At 50.0% G+C, this 20,638-nt stretch overlaps 2 protein-coding genes across 2 annotated transcripts in view; both read right to left on the bottom strand.

Annotated features, from left to right (window-relative positions):
* Nucleotides 1–636: 636 nt before the first annotated feature.
* WDR73 (WD repeat domain 73) lies at nucleotides 637–11,874 on the bottom strand. Its single transcript, XM_083610029.1, has 8 exons — nucleotides 11,733–11,874; nucleotides 10,874–10,941; nucleotides 10,549–10,637; nucleotides 10,277–10,365; nucleotides 7,906–7,973; nucleotides 5,989–6,153; nucleotides 3,651–4,037; nucleotides 637–2,128 (listed from the first exon to the last, which is right to left on the bottom strand). Exons 1-8 carry the CDS (start codon nucleotides 11,795–11,797, stop codon nucleotides 1,890–1,892), a joined length of 1,170 nt encoding a protein of 389 aa, XP_083466155.1. The 5' UTR covers nucleotides 11,798–11,874; the 3' UTR covers nucleotides 637–1,889.
* A 3,790-nt stretch (nucleotides 11,875–15,664) lies between these two features.
* The window catches only part of LOC310760719 (disintegrin and metalloproteinase domain-containing protein 9-like), a 40,327-nt gene continuing 35,353 nt past the window's right edge, over nucleotides 15,665–20,638 (bottom strand). Inside the window, exons 21-23 of the mRNA XM_083609785.1 lie at nucleotides 20,189–20,252; nucleotides 17,443–17,518; nucleotides 15,665–15,996 (exon numbers count right to left, since the gene is read on the bottom strand). Coding sequence (XP_083465911.1) covers nucleotides 17,483–17,518; nucleotides 20,189–20,252 — 100 coding nt within the window. The 3' untranslated portion in view covers nucleotides 15,665–15,996; nucleotides 17,443–17,482. The remainder of the gene's footprint in view (nucleotides 15,997–17,442; nucleotides 17,519–20,188; nucleotides 20,253–20,638) is intronic.

Here is a 20,638-nt window from a genome sequence, read left to right as displayed (position 1 = left end):
AGTTCTCCTGTTTCCCCCTTCATGGTTATTCGTTGCTTCCATGGCAGAGTGCCACAAATTCAAACATCCAGCTCAGCAAACGTCTTCTTCCCTGATGTGGCATCTTGAGTTGGTGGTGTCTGTTGCGATGCGACATCTCCTCATCAATTGCCTCCCTCCAGAGTCCAATTTTATCGCTGTTATTATTGCATTCATATCCCTCCCACCTTTTCCTCCCAGGAGTTCAAGGGGGCGTACACACTGCTCCCCATTTAATCCTCAGAATATCAACCCTGCGAGGTCGGATTAGGCTGAGAGGCAGCGGCTGGCCCAATTTCACCCAGGGAACTTCATAGCTGCGTTGGGATTTGAACCCGTCTCCTGTGTCCTTGTCCAGCACTCTAACCACTACTCCACACTGGCTGCCCAGCGTGCCAAAAACATCAAGTTTCCGCCCTCCCTCCTCACTGAGTCTGGCAGCTTTCTCTGCTCCAAAGACGGTATGGAGAGAGTGGTTTATTCCTGGCTCAATGACAAAAAACAGGGGGGGGGGACACACTTTTTGCATGTTTTGCTAATGGTGAACACTCACTTGGGGGTAGCCCTAGAAGGTGCCACATTCAAAAGGCTTCAGGAAGAAAATTAAAACCTCCCAGCTTAGGAAAACTCATTTATTGTTAAACTTAAGTACAGCATTCCAACCGCCAGGGCTTCACTGATAAGTTGGTCTTTTGTTTTATTCACTGCTTCGGATTGTGTGTGCGGATTGTATGAACAAACAAAGCCATAAAATGGGTACCTAGTGATAAGGGAGGTGTCAGGGAAAAAAGAGCGACGGGGGGGGGGTCTACACCCCATTTTACAGGTCTCTGTGTAGTTTGCACAAGCCCAACGGGCAAAGCTTAAAAACCACCCTGCACGCAGCCCATAAAACTGTTTGAACGTGACGTCCTAAGGGCAGGCAAGGACCCTCTGAGACCCTTCCCCTCTTCCTCTGCTTCTAAGGGGGAAGAACGGAACAGCCCATTTGCGTCCTGGTGGGTCACTAATCTCACGTTGATCTTAGCCACCCCTGAAAGCAATACTTAAGAAGCAGAAGGGGAGGCAGCCCATAAACGGCTTTTCCCCTTTGCTGATGTCAGCAGCTGAGACCTACAGAGCCTAATTCTCTCCCCTGCACAATGCCTGCACCACCAATTTATTTAACTCCTATATTGAGCCACCACTGGACGAAAAACGTCCTCTGGGTGCATAGGAGCCAACTTCTAGGGCCTGAGGGGTCTTCGCACCCCCATAAAATATTTGAGGGGACGAGGCCCTTCCAAAGTTACTGGGTATTGCCATTCAAATGGGGGAGGCTGCATGCTACACATTGCAATCGATTAAGGGGGAGTAGGGCTTACCTACTGCCCTCCCCAATATTATATTCAAGTTGGCACACCTGTCCGGGGGGGGGGGGGGTCACAAGTAAAAACCAGAAACATAAAACAGGACACCGAAATGTAACGCAGGATAAAATCAGAAACGACACCGGTACAACAACTGTAAAAAGAAGGACAAACCTGGTATCTTAAAAGGTCATTGTGTGGGCATCAGGTTCTCTTTTTTGGGGGGGGCAAGACTAAAAAGACCCCCAGTTTTGTAGCCAGCCTCATTTGCTTCATTTTGCCCACTCTGTCCTGCGTTCCTATGTGACACAACTGGCAGAGGTTTGCAGCCACAGAGTACTGAAGGTATTGGGTTTGGACCTTCTCTCAAAAGACAAATCATTAGGAAGAACTGCCGCGCAGGGCGAGCTCCACAAAGATGCAACCCCCCAAAAAAACCCTTTCTTTGCAAGATATCCAATTGCTTCCAGGGGGTGCGACTGGACCCCTTCATTTCTCCAATGTGAAGTGTAGAGAACTGGGCTAGCTGGCCGCGCAGAGCTCAGACCAGTCCCACACGTGCAGCGACCCATCGCTCGCCGCCGACAGCAACGTCCGGGGCTTGGAGGGGTGCCAGGCGTGGGTTGTGACGACCGGGGCTGCGACTCCAGCTTTGCCCACCCCGCTGAAGACGTGCCCTTTGTGGACGAAGGCCGGTTTGGCATCCTGCACGGACAGGACCCAGTTGTGTGTGTCGTAGACCCGCACAGTTCCGTCGAAGCCTGCAAGGGTGGGGGGAGGGAAGAGGTGAGCACTTCCCAGCACAGAGGAGGGAGAAGAGGGAAGGAGCATGGAAGGTACCTAACAGGATCAGGGCCCTGGCAAGGGCAGCATCCTGCTCTCTCACAAGCAGGGCGCCTCCATCGCCTGCGGTTCCCACCTGCTGGTAAAGGTAAAAAGGTAAAGGACCCCTGGACGGTTAAGTCCAGTCAAAGGCGACTATGGAGTGTGGCTCTCATCTCGCTTTCAGGCCGAGAGAGCCAGCGTTTGTCCACAGACAGCTTTCCGGGTCATGTGGCCAGCAGGACTAAACCACTTCTGGCGCAACAGAACACCGTGATGGAAACCAGAGCACAAGGAAACGCCGTTTACCTTCCCGCCGCAGTGGTACCTATTTATCTACTTGCACTTTGACGTGTTTTTGAACTGCTAGGTTGGCAGGAGCTGGCACAGTGCAGCGGAAGCTCACTTCGTCGCGGGGATTCGAACCACCGACCTTGTGATCGGCAAGCCCCAGAGGCTCGGGTTTAGACCACAACCTACCAGCTGGTATTTGGAGGTGAAACTGCACCCCAAATGCGGAGGCTGAACAGGAGAAGGGGTGCAGGCCCCTGTGGCTGTACCTGAGCATGCGACAATTGGAGAAATGTTGCTCCAGCCATGCTCAGAGATCGTGGACCTGCAGAATTGGAAAGGACCCCGAGGGCTGTCCAAATTCCACCCTCCCTACACATTTTAAAAGGGCATAGGATCCTCACAACATTTAAAATGTTTCTCAGCTTGGAAGCAGCTGCTCTGGAGAATGAAGTGAAGTTTTGCTGTAGAGCCTGGCAGCTGGGCAAGAGGCTACTGTAACCCAGCCCAAAGGGCACCTCTCCACTGGATAGGATTCCCATTTTACAGAAGCGGAGAACCAAGGCTGTTTTGCCCAAAGCTCCCCTGTTAAGTCAAAAGTTGTGTCTCCAACCAGATAGGGCCCCTGAGGTTGTTGACTTGCCCCCACACCCCATTCCCTCGGGTTTCCTGTACCCCTTGAGCCAAGACTAGGACACCGGTGGCACTGTGGTCTAAACCACTGAGCCTCTTGGGCTTGCCGATTCGAAGGTCGGCGGTTCATATCCCCGTGATGGGGTGAGCTCCCGTTGCTCTGTCCCAGCTCCTGCCAACCTTACAGTTCAAAAGCACACCAGTGCGAGTAGATAAATAGGTACCACTGCAGTGGGAAGGTAAACGGTGTTTCCGTGCGCTCTGGCACTCGCCATGGTCCTCCGTGCGGCAGTAGCAGTGTGGTCCTGCTGGCCACATGACCCAGAAAACTGTCTGTGGACAAACGCTGGCTCTCTCGGCCTGAAAGCGAGATGAGCACAACCCCAGAGTTGCCTTTGACTGGACTTAACCGTCCAAGAGTCCTTTACCTTTAAAGCCTAGGCAGCACGACACTAGCAGCTAAATTTCTCCCCACCCTCCAAATTCTGGCACAAACAGGACCAAAGAATTACCGAGATCTCTGCCCCACAGGCTTACCTGAGACGGCCAGGTGTTCTCCAAGCAGAGGGGCAAAGGAGACAGAGAGGAACCCTGCCCTACAGAGGCCACCTGTGGGCACACAGCACTGAGCCATCTTCACAGCTCTCGCCGGGTTTCTGAGGTCGGTCAGCATGACACGGCCAGCAGAGGAGAGGCGGGCCACCAGCCGCCTGTCCCCAGAGGATGGCAGGGGGCCGCAGCAAACTCCAGCACACCAGCTCTGCCCAGGCAGCGCCTCAGAGACGTGGGCATCCTCGGCGACCTGCAGGAGACCCTGCGGCTGCCTGGTGTCAGCCAGGAACAGCTGCCCCTTCGTGCCGCAGGCCAGGACGGCGGCTTCGTCCAGGAACTCCAGGGTGGCAACCTCATCGGTGTTTGTGGAGCCTACAGAAGGAAACAAGAGCACAAGGGGATCGCGGAATTGTAGGCTTGGAAGGGACCCCCAAAGGTCATCCAGTCCAACCCCCTACAATGCAGGAATCTTAGCTAAAGCATCCAGGACAGATGGCCATCCAAACTCTGCTAAAAACCTCCAAAGAAGGACAGAGCACCACCTCAAATGGCTCTTCCCGTCAGAAAGTTCTTCCTGATGTTGATTCGGAATCACTTGTAACGGCTTTGAGGGTTGGATCAGTAGCTGGGGCATGGGACTCTTAATCTTAAGGAGACTCTTTTAAAAAAAAAAACAAATTTTTTTTTTTTATTGATTTTCCAATTAAAAAAATCCAATTAATATATCTGTCAGAGCTGCCCGAGGTCCCAGCTCACAAAGGACCAACGCCACTTCGTTGTTAAATACGAAAGTCTTTATTGAAGTTCAGTTTCACTTCCAGAGCCGCAGCGTGCAGCTCTACGTCTCAACATTTAGACCGCTGATGCTCCGTCTGAGTCTCCTCCCCCCAGACACCAGTTTAAGACTCTAGCCTTACTCCACCTCTTCCTCTGTTCTTTCCGCCTCTGGTTCCGCCTGTCCGTTGGGGTCTCGCCCTTTCTAGACTCTTCTGACGCTGAATCCCCTGAGCCTTCCCCCTCCCTCCGGCGGGCTTTAGGAGCTGGTTCCCCATCCGGGTCTCCTGCTGTCCCCCGCGCCTGTACATTTGAACTTGGCGTGTGCGCCCAGCCAGCAACTTTCCTCCTGACCGTTTCACTGCTGCTGTCACTGCTTCCCCCTTCGGGGAGGCTAGCTGCAACTGACCTCCCCTCCGTTGGAGGCTTGGTCAGCCCTGACTCACCTTCTCTCCCCGCTGGAGGAGACGCTGGCCCTGACACCTGTGACTCTTCCCCCCCACTACGCTCTGGTGGGGAAACTGGTCCCGATCCTCCACTGCTGCTTTGGGGTTCCCCTCTGGCTCCTTGTTTCTGGTGCGTCCCCCCTGGGACCCCCCTTGCCCTGACCATCGGTGCCCCCTTCTGGGAATCTTCTGATTCGCTGGAGAAGCTCATGGAATCTCTCGGGCCACTGTCATACTCCCCTACGCTGCCCTCGGATTCTTCCCCCTCGCTCTCCATTTCCTCTCTCCCCTGTGCTCCTGCTCCTGAGCCCCTGACAATATCCAATCATAATACTCCAATTAAAATAAAAAACTAAAATAAAAAAGACCAAATTATAGTCCAGATTATAATTATTAATTTTTCGGAGCTCCCCACGGTCTGGATCTCCGAAGCGTATTTCCACATCTCAGTACTGCCTCTCCTTGTTTTTTCCATATTTTCCACATCTCAATTTTAATGCTTTGTAATTCTCTGTCCCTGAGTCCAGGATTCTCGATCACGTCAAACGTCATCTAGAGGGGGGAGAGTGCAATCTCCAAAGGCTGATCGATCTCCAAATGACTGATATTTGTGGAATACGATTTATCTATATTGCAAACAGCTTTGCCTAACATTCAGACCGTGGGAAGTCAAAAATAATAAGATTACAATTTGGAAGACAACTGGACTTTTTGTTTTTGTTTTTTGTTTTTACTGCGTCTCCACCCGCATCGTTCAGCCCAGACACTGAGGTCCAGCTCCAAGGACCTTCTGGCGGCTCCCTCATTGCAAGAAGTGAGGTTACAGGGAACCAGACAGAGGGCCTTCTCGGTGGTGGCGCCTGCCCTGTGGAACGCCCTCCCTTCAGATGTCAAGGAAATAAGCAGCTATCTTATTTTTAAAAGACATCTGAAGGCAGCCCTGTTTAGGGAAGTTCTTAATATTTAATGCTGTATTGTTTTTAACACTCGATTGGGAGCCGCCCAGAGTGGCTGGGGAAACTCAGCCACATGCGCGGAGTATAAATAATAAAATATTATTATTATTATTATTGAGGGTTTTATCCCGCAAGACCGAAGGCTACCTGCCACGAAGATGGTTGTCCTGGATTCCATCTCGGTCACCTGAACATCGCTGACCCGCAGGCCATGAAGGACCCACGCCGATTTGGAGAAAGCAGTTGCAATCTTTGCCCAGCAGTGCGCCTCTCCTTGCGTGGTGCGGACAGTGTAGAGGGGCTTAATAACATCTGGGGGAGGAAGGGAAAAGACAGTTATACCCAAGATATGGCTGTGTGTCTCTCTACGCTCTCTACAACCCCCACAATCCCTGAGCACTGCCTGTGCTGGCTGGGGCAGGTGGGAATTGAAGTCCATCAATTTTGGGGCAGGATCCCTATACAAGCACCAGCAAATTGGAATCTGGAACCCAGAAGCGCCAGTTAAGGCCGAGCGAAGACGGTCGGGTTCGAACTGGAAACTCGCCGCTCTTGCGGTGCGCGTTTAAGGAATCCCAATTTAACAGCTGCAGAAAGGGAGGTGTAATTGTAGATTGGAGAATCTTATGACCTGGAGGAATTGGATGGAGGAAAGCTCTCCTGTAGGGGCGCAAATATCCAGAGTGGGGGGGTCAGGTGGGATTACTATGAAGAACTGTGAAATGTGGAGCAAGCCATTGTGTCCGCGATGAAAGCATTGCGTTGACTGGGTTTGATTCATTGACAATAGTTTCTGATCGAATCCCACAAACCTCCGCACCTCTGCCATTTGCTTTCTCTATGCCTGACAGGCACGTATAAGCATTCTGAATACACAGACCAGTTGCCAGTTGCTTCATCAGGCATCCTGGGTCATAAAGATAGAAGGTAGCTTCCTTGACGTAGCTATTGTTAGTTTTGTTAATCTTAGGGCCAGGAAGAGAGTTCACAAAGAGAAGTTAAATACTACCCTTCCTTCCTCTCCTGTTTACTGCTGTTTATGACCTCCGAAGTTTGCTAAAAGCATTCCTCCTTGCTTCCTATTTTATTTACTCTGAACTACATATGCACGCTCAAGTAGGACATAGTTTCTTTGCAGTTAAAAGAATTTCTTCTGATCTGACTTTGTCCCACGTGGGGTTTTTTGAAATGCTCAGAGGAAATCTGATTGGTACTTACAAACACTGTGTAAAAAGTTCTTTTGTGAATAAAACAACCTGGGCCAAGGGGTGGAGAGAGAATTATTATACGCACTCCTCCCAGAGTCTTGCTGGTTCAAGCCTCGTGTGTATTTTATTAATCAGAGTCCAATCCTTCCTTGCTTTGGGAATGCTACACTCTCCTCCCTCCTCTTATAACACACGACCTCACGGACATTCGGTGAATGTCGGAGAACTCAGGATGCGTAGCAGAAAGCCGTTATTCAAGAGTTAAACTGTGGAACTCCCTGCCACAGGAGGCAGTCAGGGCCACCTGCTTGGGTGGGTTTAAAAGAGGATTAGGCAAATTCATGGAGGAGAGGGCAATTGAAGACTACTAGTCAGGATGTCTCTGCTCTGTCTCCAGAGTCAGAGGCAGCAATGTTGCTGAATCCTAGTTGGTCGAAGCCACAGGAGGGGAGAGCTGTTCTTGTGCTCAGATCCCACTTGTGGGTTTCCCAGAAGAGGCATCTGGTTGGCCCCTGTGAGAGCAGGAGGCCTGGACTCGATGGTCCTTTGGCCTCATCCAGCAGCCTGGCTTTTGTGACATCATCATGCAGCAGAGACCCCCTTATGTTAATCATAAAGTGGAAAATATTAGTTTCAGCCGTTCGGGCACGTGGCAAGCCTCACGGTGCAGTGAAAGGAAAATAAACTATGTAGGTTTTCTTTTGAATTAGGGGGTTTTGTACTGGAAACTGCCCTGCAATCTTCAGATGCAAGGCACTATACAGGTGAATTTAATTAATAAATAATAATAATAATAATAATAATAATAATAATAATAATAATAATACATCAAGCGGTGACTTGCTGATTGACGCACCTGTTTCATCCTGCCCCACGTGCCACACCTGCAGGGAGCCGTCTGATGGGCCACTTGTCACCAGCAAGCTACAGGCACAAGCAAAATAGTTAGGAATGCTTGAGAAAGGCGCAGGACATGGGTGGGCTTCTACTCACACACAAACACTGGAAAGAGGCACCCCTGACATATTGTCAACAGAGAACTCCAGTTCAGGATGATCAATGCTCCCGGCTCCCAAGGCTGTCAGCACAGTCCGCTCTGCACTGCAAGGACACTAGAACTACCGTACGTTTCCGTGTATAAGACAAGTATTTAATATGTGTTACGGAAAAATCTAGGTGCGAGGCTGCTCAGTCCCCCAGCTCGTTGGGCAGAGCCCGCGAGTCCCTGCGGAATAAAAGAAGGAATCCAGCCACCAACCGGAGCAAATAGCTGTAGACCAAAGTTTATTGCGCAACAGGTTCAAAGAGGAATTTTGAACCCCGAGGATGGGGTGACCAGGATTTTTAAAACTTCCCCACCATATCCCAGAATACAGTTTGTACAGCATCATTGCTACATCACTGACATGTCACAAAAGGGGAGGGGTAGACAGGGGTTACACTAGTTTAACCTTGGCAAACATGTCCAGACAAGTCCTTGGTACAAGATTAGCATAAGCAGCAGCGGCGTAGCGTGGGTTGTCAGCACCCGGGGCAAGGCAAGTAATTTGCGCCCCCTAACCCGGGGCAAGGCAAGTAATTTGCGCCCCCTAACCCCTAACCTGCCGCCGCTGCCAGCTTCTTCTTGCTGCTGCCTGGTCTGGTCTGGTGTGGTTCTCTCCCGCGCTCAGCGCTGCGCTGGGCGGCCGCTGCACTGTCCCTCCCCCAGACAGTCCCTCGCTCTCTCTCCGCACAGCACGCCTGGCACCCACCCCCTCCACAGTGGGCGGCGACCCGGCGGCTCGGATCGGATTCGCACAGCCAGCACTGCAGTGAGAGAGAGTGAGTGAGCCAGGTAGGGGCAGAGAGCTGCGAGTGCGAGCGTGCCCCCCCTCAGATGTTGCGCCCGGTGCGGCCGGCCCCCCCTGCACCCCCCACGCTACGCCACTGATAAGCAGACATGGCAGGGCAAGACCCAGGTATAAGATTAGTATAGACAAACACCTCTGAAGTCCCACCACCCAAAGTGCAATGGAACTTCCTTTGCATGTCTGGACCCCTTGGCAAGCCTGGTGATCGGATTAGGCTTTCCTTGGCCAACAATTACCGTATTTTTCGCCCCACAGGACGCACCGGCCCATAGGACGCACCAAGTTTTTTGGGGGGGAAATAAAGAAAAAAAATTATTTCCCCCCCAGGCGCTTGTGGGGCCGGCTGTCCCTGGAGCTTGTGGGGCAGGCAGCAGGGAGAAGCGCTCTTCTCCCCGCCGCCCACCTGCAGACCAGGTCCGCGGACAGCGGGAAGACGCGCTGCGCCTCCCCACTGTCCCCGGAGCTTGCGGGGCTGGCGGCGGGGAGAAGCACGCGTCTCCCCGTCGTCAGCCACCAAACCACATCGGGAGACAGCGGGATGGCGGCGTTCCGCCTCCCCGCTGTCCCCCGACCTTGTGGGGCTGGCGCTGCGGCTCTCCTGAAGCCTGGAGAGCGAGAGGGGTCGGTGTACACCGACCCCTCTCGCTCTCCAGGCTTCAGCGAAAGCCTGCATTCGCCCCATAGGACGCACACACATTTCCCCTTCATTTTTGGAGGGGGGAAAGTGCGTCCTATAGGGCGAAAAATACGGTAGCTCAGCTCTGGGAACTTCCTGGGGTAGGAGGTATGGGCAAAATAGGTCCGCTGGTTATTGGCTACTGTGGCAATTGGGTGGGTGATTGGCGATTACGTTTTGCGAGCGTGCAAATGATTGGTGGCTTTGCCGATGTGTGTGTGATTGGCTGTTGCGGTCCTGCGGGAGAGGGATTTTTGGCAACCCCCCCCCCCACAAAAAAAGCTCAACAACTCTAGCAATCTCTCCCAAAGAAAGCTCCACAACTCTGTGCAATCTCTCCCCCCCCCCCATTTTCTCTATTTTGAGTCTTATACATGGGGGCGTGTTATACACGGAAAAATACGGTAATTTAGGTACCACTTCTATACCGAATACTCTAGGCAGGTTTTGCACATCTAGATAACCAGCAATCAGAAAATAAGGATTTTCTTAATCTTATTTTTTCTTTCTCTTTTAACCTATTTTTGTTCTCTTTATTTCTAACCCCACCCCCCGGCTTTTTGTGTTTTTATTGTATCTAGATATTCCTTTAAGAAAAGGAAAGGATATTAAGTTCTGTATTTTTCTCTATAAACCTTACCTTAATAAAATTTATATATTAACCAGCAACCGAGAGGCCAAGTCCTTTTAGCACCACTGACCTGGTCTTCGGCACGGGCTTCAGCATGTAGACCGGGTGATCGGAAAATCCACCATGTTCAACCTTGAAATCTCTTTCTGGACATAAGCCCTGTTTAAAAATAAATAAATTAAGGGTTCCACCCGAAAACCATCCTGCAGCTAAGGATCCATGCCTGGGACTCAGCAGAAAAGAGACCCAGGAGAGCATTTGCACAAACATCTATCTCTTCTGAAGTCGGGGTGTGGGCCCAAATGGGGAGGGGAATCTCCAAAGTATTATCATTAACATTACCTGGTTCTCCTTTGCGTAAAGCCTCTGAGGCAGGAGAAGCTGAAGGATTTCATTCCTTCTTCCATTTTCATACCCCGCCACACAAATACCTAAAGAAATCAGACCAACATTGTTCCTTTTTAAAACATTAAGTTTTTTTTAAAAAAAAATATGGGGCATCAAGAAAAATATGGGGCATCGTGCCCAACTGTCAGCTGGTAAAAGCTAAAGGTAAAGGACCCCTGAAGCTGGTAATTGATCAAATTACTAGGAATCTGAATTCGTAGAAAACAAAACAAAAAGTGGAAGCAAAAAAATGCCAAAGAGAAAGAAAACAAAAACTCACTTTTTTCTCCCGTCCACTCAATGACTCTGGTGGGATCGTGAAGCTCAAACAGGTGGAGATTGTTGTACCTGGAAACACGGGAAAAGAGAAGTGGGAGAGAAATGCAATGAATGGATGGATGGACAGACGGATGGACACTGAGTGACTGGGATGGCTCAAAGGGGCACAGCAGCCCTTGCTCCCCAGTGGCCACGGAGGCAAAGTGGGAGCCCAAAGCAGGACCCACCTCTTCTCCTCTCCCAATCTCCCCTCCCTTTCTCTTCCCCCTCCCTCTCTCCCTCTCCCCTCTTCTTCTCTCCCCTCCCCTCCTCCCCCCTCCCTTTCTCTTTCCTTCTCCCTCCTCTTCCCCCCTCCCCTCCCTCTTCCCCCTCCCTCTCTCCCTCTCCCTCCTCTTCCCCCCTCCCCTCCCTCTCCCCTCTTCCCCCTCCCTCTCTCCCTCTCCCCTCTTCTTCTCCCCCCTCCCCTCCTCCCTCCCTTTCTCTTTCCTTCTCCCTCCTCTTCCCCCCTCCCCTCCCTCTTCCCCCTCCCTCTCTCCCTCTCCCCTCTTCCCCCTCCCTCTCTCCCCTTCTTCTCCCCCCTCCCCTCCTCCCTCCCCTCCCTTTCGCTTTCCTTCTCCCTCCTCTTCCCCCTCCCCTCCCTCTCCCCTCTTCCCCCTCCCTCTCTCCCTCTCCCCTGTTCTTCTCCCCCTCCCCTCCTCCCTCCCTTTCTCTTTCCTTCTCCCTCCTCTTCCCCCTCCCCTCCCTCTGCTCTCTTTCCCCTGCCTCTCTCCCTCCCCTCTTTTTCTCCCCCATCTCCTCCCCTCCCCTCCCCTTTCTCTCCCTCCCCTTTCTCTCTCCCCTCCCCCCCCCCGCTGACTCACAGTCTCAAGGACTCCAGCAGCCACTCCTCCTCTCCCTCTTCTTCCTGCTCTCCTTCTCCCTCCATCCTCCTTTCCTCCCAAAACCTGCAATCGGCGCGGAGCCAGGGCGGCCCGTCACGTGAGAGCGCCCCGTCACGTGAACCGGCCTCCTCCACGTGTCCGCCCGCTTCCCTCCAATCGCCGGGCGCGCGGGGTGGGCGGGGCCTCGCTCGGAGAAAGCCCCTCCCCTCCCGGCCAGCTGCGAGCGGAGGAGCCTTTGGGGAATCCGAGGGGGGGCTCGCGTGACTCTCCCTCCCCCGCCCTATTTCATCCATCACAACAACCCTGCAAGGTCGGCTAGGCAGAGAGGCGGCCACTGGACCCCCAGGTCTCGCCTCCTGGGGGGATTCGAACCCGGGTCTTTCCCAGAACCGCTGCTCCACACTGGCTCTCGGTGGGCTGGGTGGGCCTTTGCCTTTTCTCGGGGTCCTGGGTTCAAGGTGTTGCAGGAATTTATGTATAGGTGGGGGGGTTTGCCCCTCCAGCAGATAGCATGCACATGCAGCCCACTACCAAAACCAGCACCATCACTTTTGTGACTTTTGTGATTTGTCCCCACAAAACACTTCATCACAGTTTCTTCCTATCTATTCAAAGGGCCTCTGCTGCAGAAGACCAAATGTAAGAATTCACTGATACTCAGCACCTGAGTGATAATCCCTGGCATCCTGATACCTGAGTGCCAGACAGGTAGCCATTCCAGAAATAACAAACCCAGATTAAGACAAAAGGGTGGGATGAACTTGGCTGGGAAACAGGGAAATGTACCCTAAATATCTCTTTTGTGACACTTGATGGGTGTTTGGTGGAGGGCAAGGGGAACCACGGGGCAGGGTCCAGGATGCTCAGATTACTGCCACCAGACCTCCCCTTTCATGATGTAACCATGATGTATGAGTGATGTAGTTTGGGGGCTTGTAACATGGGGATGAGCAGCTAATAAAAGTTTGGGTTCTCTTTTGTTTGGGGCTTCCATCTTGTTCCACCTTGTGGCAGGTGGGAGTCCTGTCGCGACAGTCTTCAAGAAAGACCAAGCCAACTGGCTGCTGTTTTGCTCTGGTATTCCTGGCTGGTGTCCTTGTTTTTTGTCCAAGGGAGCCCTCAGATTTCTCCGTTAACAAAGGGAAAGTGCCAAGTGATGGTGCCCACCATGGGTGACGTTGTTGTTGTTTAGTCGTGTGTCCGCCTCTTCGTGACCCCCTGGACCAGAGCACGCCAGGCACTCCTGTCTTCCACTGCCTCCCGCAGTTTGATCAAACTCATGCTGGTAGCTTCGACAACACTGTCCCACCATCTCCTCCTCTGTTGTCCCCTTCTCCTTGTGCCCTCCATCTTTCCCAACATCAGGGTCTTTTCCAGGGAGTCTTCTCTTCTCATGAGGTGGCCAAAGTCTTGGAGCCTCAGCTTCACGATCTGTCCTTCCAGTGAGCACTCAGGGCTGATTTCCTTCAGAATGGATAGGTTGGATCTCCTTGCAGTCCATGGGACTCTCCAGAGTCTCCTTCAGCACCAGAATTCAAAAGCATCCATTCTTTGGCCATCAGCCTTCTTTATGGTCCAGCTCTCACTTCCATACATCACTACTGGGAAAACCAGAGCTTTAACTAGACGGACCTTCTTAGCGTGGGAGACGGGGCAAATTCTTGGAGGAGGCGGCGGCCATTCGGTGGCTCCTCGCCAGGGCGGCTGTGATCTGCGGCAGTGCTTCTGGCTGCTGGGAATCCCAAGTGGGGAAAGGGCAGCTGAGATCAGGTCTTGCTGCAGGCTTCCCACAATTGTTATTTCATTTATTAAATTTGCACACCGCCCACACTGTGAGAACAAGATGCTGGACTAATGATTCATCAGTATTGCATTCAGGTGTCTTTTGCACAACAACCCTGCAAGGTAGATGCAGCCGAGAGATTGACTTTATACCTACTGATGTGACTCAGTTGTTTACCAGCCTGGTGCCCCCTCCAAATGCTCATGGGGGGCTGTCCCGAAGTGTCTGCAGTCCTTCCCTGACCCAGTATCTCTCCTCACCTGCCCCCATGCCCTTTTTCTCCCCGCCATTGCAGCCACTTGCCAGCATTTAGAATGAAAATGGAGAAAGAAGGAGCAGGTGCAATGCAGGGGGTTGGTCTAGATGACCATCAGGGTCCCTTCCAGCTCTACAATTCAATGGTTCTTTGTGCATGGGGGAAAGGGCAAAGATGCACTCATGTACCAGCTAAACCAGCTTTCTTCTTCCTCTTCTGTGGCATAGCTCAGTTGGCAAAGCATGAGACTCTTGATCTCAAGGTCATGGGTTCGAGCACATTGGGCAAAAAATAATAATCCTGCATTGCAGCGGGTTGGGCTAGATGACCCTCAGGGTCTCTCCCAAATCTATGATTCTTTCCTTTGGTTCTGCTTCAAGTGGCACTTGGAAGCAGGGTTTGTCTCTTCATAGGCTTTGTGCCACCGTGATCTGAATGTACACCCTGCCTATTTTTCAAATCTGTCTGAAGCAGTAAAACGACGAAATAATATATAAAATGTCTGCGGTACATAAAAAGTAATGGTGTGAAACCTTGGTTAACGTAGCAAGCCCAGAAATCAATTAAGCAAACGGAAACAGCAGTTCATAAAGCAGCGATTTAGAAAGAGAGGGAGAGCGAAAACAGACAAAGGAGCAGAAAACACTCCTCTAGAGGTCTTTCTTAAACAACCAAATGCCTGGCGATGGGTTTCATGCGGAAGGGCATTGCACAAGGCAGGCGCCATCACCGAGAAGACCCTGTTGCTTATCATTGCCTGCCGTCCCTCTCACCTGGAGCCAGGCCTCAGATACTGGATGGAGCAAGCAGAGAAAAATAGATGAAATAAGGTGGGCTGCAGGGTCCCCAGCTCCTAAGCTGTTTGGGGCTTTAAAGACACCATTTGAAATAAATGACACACATCTATTTGGTCCTGCCTTCCGGCATAGGGTTGGGGCATGTGGTCTTTTTGTCCAGGACTCAGGCAGAAGCCTAGAACCAGTTCACTTTCCTGGCAATTCTCAGGGCCTGGGAAAACAAAGAGTGACCTTTGAGCAGTAGGGTTAGAACCTTTTGACCCCCCCCCCAAAAAAAGATGATTTCCTGTATCATAAAGGGATAAACTTATGCTTAAAAGGGGACTGATTCCTCTCAGTTGTGAAAAAAGGGCACCCCAAAATGAAAAGTTGGAATCACCATATAGGTAACATAAGTATAAGGTAACTCATAAGTATAAGCACTGCAAACAAAACAAAAAAACTTAATGGATCTGTTTAGAACTTTTACATCTGTCTGGAACTTCCTAAAACTGTATTGGAGAATTGCCGGATCCATCCATCCAGATCACAGGAAGTAATCAGTGTGCATCACACAATCAAAGCAAATTTTATTGCAGCAGAAGCAAAGGCCAACTGCAACCTCGGTTTATTCTAAGCAACAATGTACAAAACATTGTGCGAGTATTAGAGAATTTGCCAGCTCTATTTTTCCTGTATTATAAGACACGCTCTGCATATTACACAACATGTTGTACAGTTACATATACAAACACCGATTGATTTCGAAGTGAGCTTTTTCCAAGAGATTTGGAAATGACAGTTCATTCCTTTGTTTTTTAGGCAAAAGTTCATCTAGCTAAGCTACAGGAACACGAGGTTGTTAAAAGTTGCAACCCTAGTGGGCAGCTTGTGGGGCAGATGTGGGCCGGTAGACCGAGGAGCCAGACTTAAGCTCTGGGGAGGAGTGTTGCGAAAGGACCTTGTTGTTGTCCCAGCCTTCATGCTGCGAGAAGGCCACTTTGGAGTGATATAAGACCATAGCGAGAAGCCAAAATATCCAAAGAGGAAAGTTAAATTTAACGTTAGAAGAAAACGGACATGTGGGGCACTCGAGTGAGGTTGATGTGTGATTTATTTCTCAGAACTGAAGTGTCGATTTGTGCCCGGAGCACACCAGTGACAAATATATACAGCATTGGAGGACGGAACACTTTGTTCAAAGGCAAATGATGAGATTGGGCAAAAAAACAAGAGATTCAGTAGCGGAAGAGGATGCTGGGTGAGCAGCCGGGAAGCAGCAGGCAGAGTGAGCGCCCTCCTTTCTCCACCACAAGCTCCTCCGCAATCTTCAGGAATGAGAAATGTCTTCTGCTGCACGAGTTAGCCAGACTCAAGTCCGCAGCAGAGCAACATGCCCTCTGTTGATTGTTGGCTCTCGGTTGACCCCTAAAAGATGAGAAAGGAGGGGTTATCCTGGACTAGGTGGCTTTCTGTCACGGGGAGTTCCGAGTTCTTAACAACAACAACAACACATATCTAACTCTTGTTATGGATGTGGGTGGTGCTGTGGGTTAAACCACAGAGCCTAGGACTTGCCGATCAGAAGGTCGGCGGTTTGAATCCCCACAACGGAGTGAGCTCCCTTTGCTCAGTCCCTGCTCCTGCCAACCTAGCAGTTCGAAAGCACGTCAAAGTGCAAGTAGATAAATAGGTACTGCTCCGGCAGGAATGTAAACGGCATTTCCGTGCGCTCTGGTTTCGGTCATGGTATTCCATTGCGCCAGAAGCAGTTTAGTCCTGCTGGCCACATGACCCGGAAAGCTGTCTGTGGACAAACACCAGCTCCCTCGGCCTGAAAGCGAGATGAGTACCGCAGCCCCATTGATACGGAAGGGGGGGCATGTCTTCTTCACCTTCTTCTTCGCTACAATATATCAATTTATTTCCAATTGCAATGTCAAAAGGGACTAAAATCTATAAAATTCATAGAAAATCAACGTGCCAATTTGCTCAATTTCTCTAGGACTCCATCACACCTCCCCTGTCCTCCATAATCCCTCAAGCAAGGTGTCAAGACCCTAATCCTGTCAAATCACTCTGCCAAGCCTTTCCTCCAGGAAATGCCAGTACATGGACCATTGTCTTCTCATCAGGATGTGCTTATCTGCGCATATCTCCAGCTCTGCATATTCCCCCCTCCCTCCTCCATATGTTAATCCTGTGTAACCCAACCTCTCTTTAATGTATTCATGATGTAACTGGGATGTATTTTGCACTGTATTCTGGGACATGGAGGGAAGTTTCAAAAGTTTATGTCACCCCTTTCTCGCTGTTCAATCTCGCCTTGAACCTGTTGTGCAATAAACTTGGATCTTCTGCAGCTTGCTTCTGTCTCCGGCTGAGCTCATTTTTCCTCCGCAGGGACCCGCGGACTTAGTCCGACGAGCTGGGTGGCAGAGCAGCCTCGCACCCAGATTTTTACCGTAACACCATACAATGGTACCTCGGGTTACAGACGCTTCAGGTTACAGATGCTTCAGGTTACAGACTCCACTAACCCGGAAGTAGTACCTCGGGTTAAGAACTTTGCTTCAGGATGAGAACAGAAATCGCGTGGTGGCAGCAGCGGGAGGCCCCATCAGCTTAAGTGGTGCTTCAGGTTAAGAACAGTTTCAGGTTAAGAACAGACCTCCAGAATTAATTAAATTCTTAACCCGAGGTACCACTGTAGTCACCTTTGACTGGACTTAACCATCCAGTGGTCCTTTCCCTTTACCTTACGAGGCCCTGAAATTTGCCTGACCTTCCGATGCAAGCCACGATTTGCGGTATACGCAGAAGTCCCCGTGGCCTTCCCCCCCCTTCCGCCTTGGTTCCTTCCTGGGAACTGACCTGGGCAGTGTCCACCGCAAGGTTACAGAGGGATGGTGTGTCAGTCGCTCTGTTCCTCTTCATCGCTGAGCTGCTCCTGGAATTAGGAAAGCGGGCATGAAAATCAAAACGCGCCCCCCATGTGTGATGTCACACCCCACAACTCCCAATTTCGCCCCTAGTATAGTCTAGGTAGTCCTTCAGCTCGGATGTAGTTTTCACTGTGCCCCCTCCAGCAGACCTATACAAGGGACTGAAAACCACACGCCAGACCTCCAGTGATTCGACTCTGCAAAGTGATGCAAGCTGTGCGAACAGGAAGCTGGACCAGCTGGGCCCTTGGCCTGATCCAGCAGGCGCTTCTTATGTTCTTAAGCCATTGTTTGCCCAGATGTGCCTGAATGTAGTGATCTGGGAAGCGGGGGCAGGGAACTTGGCCTCCAGGGTAATGATGGATAGATGCTGTGTCTCTCAAACTCGGGTCCCCAGCTGCTGTTGGACTACAACTTCCATCGCCCCTAGTCAACAGGACAAGTGGTCAGGGATGATGGGAGTTGTAGTCCTGCAACAGCCGGGGCCCCAAGTTTGAGAAACACTGGAAGGGCTTATTCACACATACGTTTTTCATTTTGGCCCTGTGCTTCCCTCATGGAACATCACTCTTTAAAGCTGAATCGGAGCAATTCGGGTTTTCCGCAGATGGAGGTTTGCTCCAATTCAGCTTTAAAGCACTGGTTTTTATAGGGAGAAAGCGTGCCTGGCCACAGAGCTTTGAATCATGAACTGTGCCTGGAAAAAGCAAAGGGAAGTGTGGCCAGGCCCTTCGCTCCATCCCCTTTCCACATATCCCCATAGCTTAATTCACTGCACCCCATTTCTGCATTTAATATGCAGCTTAATAATAATCATAAGATTAAGATTTTAACATTTTACATACCAGGAGACCTGGAAAAACACAATTGTCACTTGCTCTGGCTGCACCCAGTGAAAATGGGGCTGGGAATGCCCCCAGGAAGCAACAGGATGTGGCCATGTCCCATTGCTCACATGGACACCCTACAGCAAAAAAGACGGCTAAACCCATTTGGGGGATATTTTTTGCCTTAGGTGGGCACTGTATGGCAAGGAGGGGGAAGGGGGTAGGTATGTGCCCGGGCAAGTGATAGGGTGCCATCCTATCCAGTCACTTTTGGGGCAGCATTTGTGACCCCCATTTAACAGCGCATGGCAGCAACCAGCATGCCGTCATGGTGTGGTTTTAAAAGAGGATTAGGCAAATTCATGGAGGAGGTGAGGGCTACCAGTGGCTCCTAGTCACAGAGGCTCTACTCTGCCTCCACAGTCGGAGGCAGCTATGCTTCTGAACACCACTTGCTGGAAACCACAGGAGAGGAGAGTATTGCTCTAGTGAGGTCCAGCTCCGAGGGCCTTCTGGCGGTTCCCTCCCTGCGTGAAGCAAAGCTACAGGGAGAGGGCCTTCTTGGTAGTGGCATCTGTCCTGTGGAACGCCCTTCCATCAGATGTCCAAGAAATAAACAACTACCTGACATTTAGAAGACCTCTGAAGGCAGCCCTGTTTAGGGAAGTTTTTAATGTGTGACATTTTAATGTATTCTTAATCTTTGTTGGAAGCCGCCCAGAATGGCTGGGGAACAAATAAATAATAATAATAGTAACAGTAATAGTGCAGGGGTCAGCAAACTTTTTCAGCAGGGGGCTGGTCCACTGTCCCTCAGACCTTGTGGGGGGCCAGACTATACTTTGGGGGGGGGGAATGAACCAATTCCTATGCCCCACAAATAACCCAGAGATGCATTTTCAATAAAAGGACACATTCTATACATGTAAAAACACACTGATTCCTGGACCCTCTGCGGGCCGCATTTAAAACGCAATTGGGCCAGATCCGGCCCCCGGGTCTTAGTTTGCCTACCCATGCTCTAGTGCTTAGATGCTCTTCCATTATATATTTTTCTAAAAAAGAAAAGAAAATGGAAAGCCCACCGGTTTTTTTCTGAAAGATATTTTAAAGATATTTTAAATATCTTTCAGAAAAAAACCGGAGGCATTCCTTTTAGGTTTAATTACAAATGATATCCCCGAAAATCAAAGGAAAGTATTCCTTTATGCAACAACAGCTGCCAGGATGCTTATAGCTAAAAACTGGAAAGGCAGAAAAATTCCATCAGTGAAAGATTGGCAAATTAAATTTTGTGAATACATAAATCTGGCAAGACTCACAGCTTACATAAGGGGACAATCGGACCAGAAATTATTAAAATAATGGGGTTGTGCTAAAGAGTATATGAAAAAACATTGTTCTGGAGTTAGTATATTGGTATGTAATGAATGATGCTTTACAGGGTTAAAGAAAAAGAAAAATGGTGTAAAAAAAAAAGTACCAAGGTGGAAGTAATCTAATTAGACACAACAATACAGTAAGAGTAAATTTTTTGAGGTCTTAGAACAAAGAAAGGAAGTCAATTTGTGTTTATGTACGTAATGATATGATTTTTTTTCTGTAGATGTGTGCTTTTTCGTTTTTGTTTAGTTCAGCTTTGTTTCCTTTGCTTTTTTTTCCGTTTTCTGTTTTTTTTCCTATATGTTCCGGGGATTTTTGTTTGTATAGTATTATTTTGGATTCAATGTTTGTAATTTTTGTTATGATTCTGCATTGAAAATAAAAAAATTCAAAAAAAAAGAAAGAAAAAGAAAATGGAAAGCCCAGCGAGAAGACCTTCTGCTCTCAAACCTTCTAGGAACTTACAGTACTTTCCGAAGCAGAATCGATAGGTTTCGGAGATATTCTATCACTGACTAGTCTTCCAAACCTGTTGTGGCAAAACAAGAAGAGTTGAATGGCCATCAGTTAATCCCTGCAGCAACCCTGTGAGCTCTTTAAGAGACTGGTGACTGACTCCAAGGTCTCCAGTGAGCTTCATGATGGAGTGGGGATTCGAACCCTGATCTCCCACATCCTAGCCCCACACTCTAACCACTACTCCACACTGGCTTCTTAGAGGACCTCTGCTGTGGGGCAGCACTATAAATTAAGTAGGCAAGTAAATGTGGGAAAAGCAAAGTGTCACTTAGAGAAGGATCTGAAATATTTCCCTTGAAGAAGGAATTTGCTTTTTTTCTGGATTGTTTTATTGGATGCTTTATGCTTTTTTCTCCTTGTTTGAAATATAAGGCAGTACAGAAATGAAAATAATAC

The sequence above is a fragment of the Podarcis filfolensis genome (assembly GCF_964270895.1).
Source record: "Podarcis filfolensis genome assembly, chromosome: 4".
Lineage (NCBI taxonomy): Eukaryota > Metazoa > Chordata > Lepidosauria > Squamata > Lacertidae > Podarcis > Podarcis filfolensis.
The sequence above is the reverse complement of the archived record's forward strand: the minus strand, read 5'-3'. Positions and strand labels throughout refer to the sequence as shown.

What these genes read in the sequence shown, in the direction of transcription:
- WDR73 (XM_083610029.1), bottom strand. Translation starts at nt 11,797, where the DNA reads ATGGAGGGAGAAGGAGAGCAGGAAGAAGAGGGAGAGGAGGAGTGGCTG. An exon ending in TGAGTGGACGGGAGAAAAAA is followed by an intron (nt 10,638 to 10,873) that starts GTGAGTTTTTGT and finishes TGATTTCTTTAG; the next exon opens with GTATTTGTGTGGCGGGGTAT. An exon ending in TTTACGCAAAGGAGAACCAG is followed by an intron (nt 10,366 to 10,548) that starts GTAATGTTAATG and finishes ATTTTTAAACAG; the next exon opens with GGCTTATGTCCAGAAAGAGA.